This window comes from Montipora capricornis, chromosome 13 (genome assembly GCF_036669925.1).
Source record: "Montipora capricornis isolate CH-2021 chromosome 13, ASM3666992v2, whole genome shotgun sequence".
NCBI classification, from domain to species: Eukaryota; Metazoa; Cnidaria; class Anthozoa; order Scleractinia; family Acroporidae; genus Montipora; species Montipora capricornis.
The window spans coordinates 27,782,674-27,787,673 of NC_090895.1; the positions used below are offsets into that span (position 1 = coordinate 27,782,674).

Here is a 5,000-nt window from a genome sequence, read left to right on the forward strand (position 1 = left end):
TATTAGCAGGCATCATCCATTATACAGGAAACCAGACTATCTTCAGATACGCAGAACAGATGTACAAGAACAATTATGGTAGGTTCCGACCTTAACTGGGCGATTCCACCGTCACAGACATTACATCCAGACACAATTTTTAACTTTTAGACTGGCACTGACCAAAGATGAATAGCAGTTTTAAATCTTAACTTTGTGCATACTGACATGTTAATTGTGTGATTCAGTTTTTCCCTTATGCTCTCTTTCAGAGAAAAATTAAAAAAAATATCTTGTCATAAACGTTACATAAAAAACAACCACATTGCCAGTGCAAAATTCCTGTGAACTAGTCATTGTGTAAACTGAAAATTTTGAATTCACTTCCACAACAATTGACAATTTTTCAAGAATACTTGAAAATGAAGGTCACGGACGTGCAAATAAGTCAACTATTTTAAAGTGTAGATTACAGTCTTTTTGCACTATAAAATGTTACTTGGTCATTTAAAGTGAATTGAATAAATTTGTCATTTTCTTAATTAATTGCCATTTCATGTCAAACCCATATTCAGGGGTGTTTTGGGGATATTCCATGATTTTTACATCAAATATTTACTGATTTCTCTTGAAGTTATGAACTGCCAGAGAAATTGAACCTTTAAATGGCCACTGGTAGCCATGATTTTCATATATAAAATGTCTGCCAAGTGTAAATTTATGTGCTGAGGATGAGAAATGTCTTACATTAATGTTGCATTTTTTCAACCATTTCAACTGTTCATACTCAAGTCTAAGAAGTGTAACGTCCGTGACAAAACATCCACGACAAACTGATGTTGCAGATGTATCCAAAATGTTACAATTTGCCAGAGTTTTGTCTCTATCAGAGAGTTTCTATTGGATGTTTAGCTTTGTAGCAGGATTGTCTTGAAAATCTATCACATAGTTATTTAATAAGAAAAGAAAAAAAATCGTCTAAATTTCATGGATGTTACATAACGTCCGTGACATTAGTTCATATTGTGGCTGCCATTTCTAGAAATTATTTTGGAAAAAGTTGACATGAGGAATGTACTGACTCCACTGTGGGGTTTTTCTAATAAGAGTGTTTGGAGTCCTCCACATTTTCCAAGATTGATTTTATCCAGTCAAAATTGAGCAAATTATGCATAACACTCACTAACAAAAAAAACCCCTAGAATTTGAGGACCTCCCCTGAGTAGACCATTAATTGTCACCAGCAAACTGGAATTTTATTTTCTGAGCACTATAACATGTCCACTTTGTAGTACAGGTTATAATAATTCCAACTAATACATCTTTTGAAAAATCTTGCTTGTAACACCACTTGTGTGGAATTGCCCAAGTGATGTTTTCTGCTTCTTGTGAACATCATCGTTGTTAACATTCCCTCTCTTACCCAAAAGCCATATCTTTTTTTGAGGAAGAATGTCCCTCGAAAAAGGAAAAAAGGAAAAAGGAAGGGAAAGAAAAGGAACTTTATTTAAGTGTCTAGTCGTTCTAGCACTGGAGCACTAATTGGGAACGCGGCAAACAGAGATTAACAAAGGTATTAACGCAAATGAAGTCAAATGTTGGCTTTTTGAGGAGAGGGAAAAACCAGAGTGACCAGAGAAAAACCTCTCGTTGCAGAGTAGAGAACAAACAAACTCAAGCCACTCTGGGAATCAAACCTGGGCCACACTGGTGGGAGGCGAGTGCTCTCACCACTGCACCATCTCTGCACCCCTAAATACATGTATTTATTTACCTTCTTCCATTATATCCTGCTTCTTGTTTTTTGTTCCTCCCTTCTTTGAACTTTTGCCATTCTCTTTGTTTTTTTCATTTTTATCAATCTTGAGTGAACCAACTGTCTTCTGCGACTTCTTTGATTCTTCAAAGGTTCTCATCTTTATAGGAGCTTGAGATTTACTTCTTAATTCTGCTTCTCTCAGTATACGGTTAAAATCGTCATTGAATTCATAACTCCTCATAATTCCAGCTTCGAGCTCATCTTTGTATTTGTCTCTAAATTCCAGCTGAATATCATTCAAGAGTTTGTCAACGTATGATAGTTGTAATGTTTTCTGGAATGCAACCTGATACAAAGCAAAATCAGTGATTTGTTGTCCTTTCAAATCACAATAAAACACAAACAGAGAACATAATAGCAGACATCTTTATTTCACACGTAACTTAGAAGGTAGCCTTCCATAAAATCGAAATGTTGATCTCCCGCAAACCAGCTTAGCTTCCACAAGCATTACAGCAAATTACTGTATTGATAGTTTAAGGGACATTAAAATCTCCAAGCTGTCCAACTTGAAACCTTAGCAAAAGCCCTCACCTCTGTAAATAGGCTCGCTCATTTTAGCTTCATAATTATGTTGCAAATTAAGTAAGGAAACACTGGCTCCACAGGCTCTAGAGATCTTCAATAAAATTTAATTGTTAAATGCAGCCCAGTGTTATTAAAGTTGTGAGCATTTTAAAGTGCCATCGCCATTAAAAAAACCACAGTTCCTTTTTTCTTCAAATTTTGAAAGTTTAGTTACTCAACACCCAACTGGCAATAGATAGAGCTCAAGTTTTGATCCAAAGGCTGCTAATTTCCTTGACTACATGTTTTGGATTTCACGGTCCACCATAACTGACCTTCAAACCCTACTGGAAGGTCCCAGATGGCTGGATCAAGAGGAAAACTCGCTAATCTTGTGTAAAGGCACCCACAAACAAGGAAACATTGTTTCCCAAAATGTTTCTTTGGCACATAAACAAGGAAACATTTGCCGAGGAAGCAAAACATTTCTGAGCAAATTCAGAAACATTTTTGGTTGCGCAACAAAATTAATGTTTCCTGGGGCCGCAAACGCGAAACATTTGCTTCTGCAACAATGTTTCTGCAACATGGTTTCCTGGTTTTTCGGGAGGAGGAATAGCGCAGTGGTGAGAGCACTTGCCTCCCACCAATGTGACCCAGATTTGATTCCCAGATCCGGCGCCATATGTGGGTTGAGTTTGTTGGTTCTCTACTCTGCTCCGAGAGTTTTTTCTCTGGGTACTTCAGTTTTCCCCTCTCTTCAAAAACCAATAAGATTCAACATGTATTGATTTCATTTGATTTCATTTGTGCACAACCCCACAAGCTATTCAGCTTTAAGAACATTTTTGTGTGAAAATAAAGTTCTATTCTAATCTATTATATTGTTTGTAGGCACCTTAAGAAAACAGTGCTCATGTGAATGCATCAAATGCACAACACAAGTTTAACAGTCTAAAAGCCCAATACTCCAGTGCTGCATGCTAAATCACACAAACATGCATTCTCTGGGGATTGAGTGTTTGACGTCATTTGCTTCTCCAACAACGGTCTGTCAATATTTTAAAGTTAAGTAATAACTTAACAATCTTCAAAAGATGGTAAAATTTCCACAGGCCGATGACAAGCAAACATACTATTGAAGTTTAAAGACAAAATGGAAGCAATATTCTTGTGGCAGTGGCACTTGTGTACAAGGATATTTCACGTAACGTTGTACCTCTTGTACAAGTACAAGCTTGAAATAGTTATAGCTTAATTAATAACATGCTATAAAAGAAACTTACCACAAACACCAGTTCAAACTCATTATCGAGTTTATATTTCAACGTGAGCGTGCCATGAGTGAAGGAATTATTACCTCCACGCTCCTAAAACATTACGAAAAAAACAGCTTGTTACAAAACCTTGAGGAAACTTCCTTTTTAAAAAACAAGGAAACTAGACGATCGATTTAAGCGTTCACTTACCTGCAAAATAACACTGCGTATGAGTTCATTGACAGGAAGAGTAAAGGACTGGCATGTACCCTGAAAACACCAGAGCACAATACCGCCTTTAGAAAATATAGTAAAGAGATCTAACATAACGATTTCTACCTTCTTGATCTAGTTTTTGTCTTGTTTATCATGTGAATCATCATCTTTTTCATGAATTTTGTATTTGCGCATGCTCCATGATTTTCTCCCAGATCTCCCAGAATGCGTTCGTCGCAATAGAAAAGGCCCTGGGAACGAGATATATTAATCGTGTAATACTATATCGGTCAGTGTAAAATAGGGGTAAAATGCAGACTGAGGTTATAACTAGGAGCCCATTACGTAATTAGCTCCTGGTTAAAACGTAATTGTTGAAAAAGCCCAAACCCCTTAGAAATGCTAACATTAGGCCTAATTAGGCTTAAAATAATATTTAGGCTTAACTGTTAGCATTTCTAATGGGTTTGGGCTTTTTCAACGGTTAAATGGTCTTAAATTATAACCTCAGTCTGCATTTTACCCCCGGTCTGCAGTCTGCGTTTTACACTGACCAAAGACTATGTATAAAAGTAACTAGTATTGATGCATAGTGTTGGCAGGTAACGTTGAGCATTGTACTTGGGTTTTTTATTAAGTGTACTTGGACACGGAATTATAAAATGGTTCAAGTAATTCCGTGTCCAAGTACATGAGATCTTTGCCAAATGAAAAGTCCCGTAAAATTCCTGGTTACGTGTAATAACGACTGGTGATCTGTACTAACGTCTAATGACGAGTAGTAACGACAAGTAACGTGTAACAACAGCAAGTGATGTGTATTTATACGTCTAGTGACGAGTAGTAACTGCTAGTAACGCGTAATAACGGGTAGGGATTTGGAGTTAAGTCGTTCTACGTACAGTAATGGCGGGCTAACGACGTTGGATAACACCTAGTGATTGGAAGTAACGTTAAGTTACGATTAATCGTGTAAGACTATATAAAGTAGCTAGTATTGATGTATAGTGTTGGCAGGTGACGTAGAGTATTCGCCCTTGTCACACGGCGGCCATATTGTCCAAGCCAAGCCTCGCAGTGGAAACCATGGGGGTGAGGCTTGGCGTTGTAAAACAAAGCTTTTTTGGTCTCCCGGGACAATATGGCCGCCGTGTGACATGGGCGAATTGTTTTGATAAGGAATTATACGTTGCTTTTTCATTTTGATTACTTGGACACGG

The 5,000-nt window shown here is 37.3% G+C and overlaps 1 protein-coding gene across 1 annotated transcript in view; it reads right to left on the reverse strand.

The window, feature by feature from the left end:
- Nucleotides 1–3,964, reverse strand: part of LOC138029685 (signal recognition particle receptor subunit alpha-like) — a 16,906-nt gene extending 12,942 nt beyond the window's left edge. The window contains exons 1-3 of the mRNA XM_068877429.1: nucleotides 3,775–3,964; nucleotides 3,592–3,675; nucleotides 1,754–2,084 (exon numbers count right to left, since the gene is read on the reverse strand). Of these exons, the coding sequence (XP_068733530.1) occupies nucleotides 1,754–2,084; nucleotides 3,592–3,675; nucleotides 3,775–3,891 (532 nt within the window). The 5' untranslated portion in view covers nucleotides 3,892–3,964. The remainder of the gene's footprint in view (nucleotides 1–1,753; nucleotides 2,085–3,591; nucleotides 3,676–3,774) is intronic.
- Nucleotides 3,965–5,000: the final 1,036 nt, after the last annotated feature.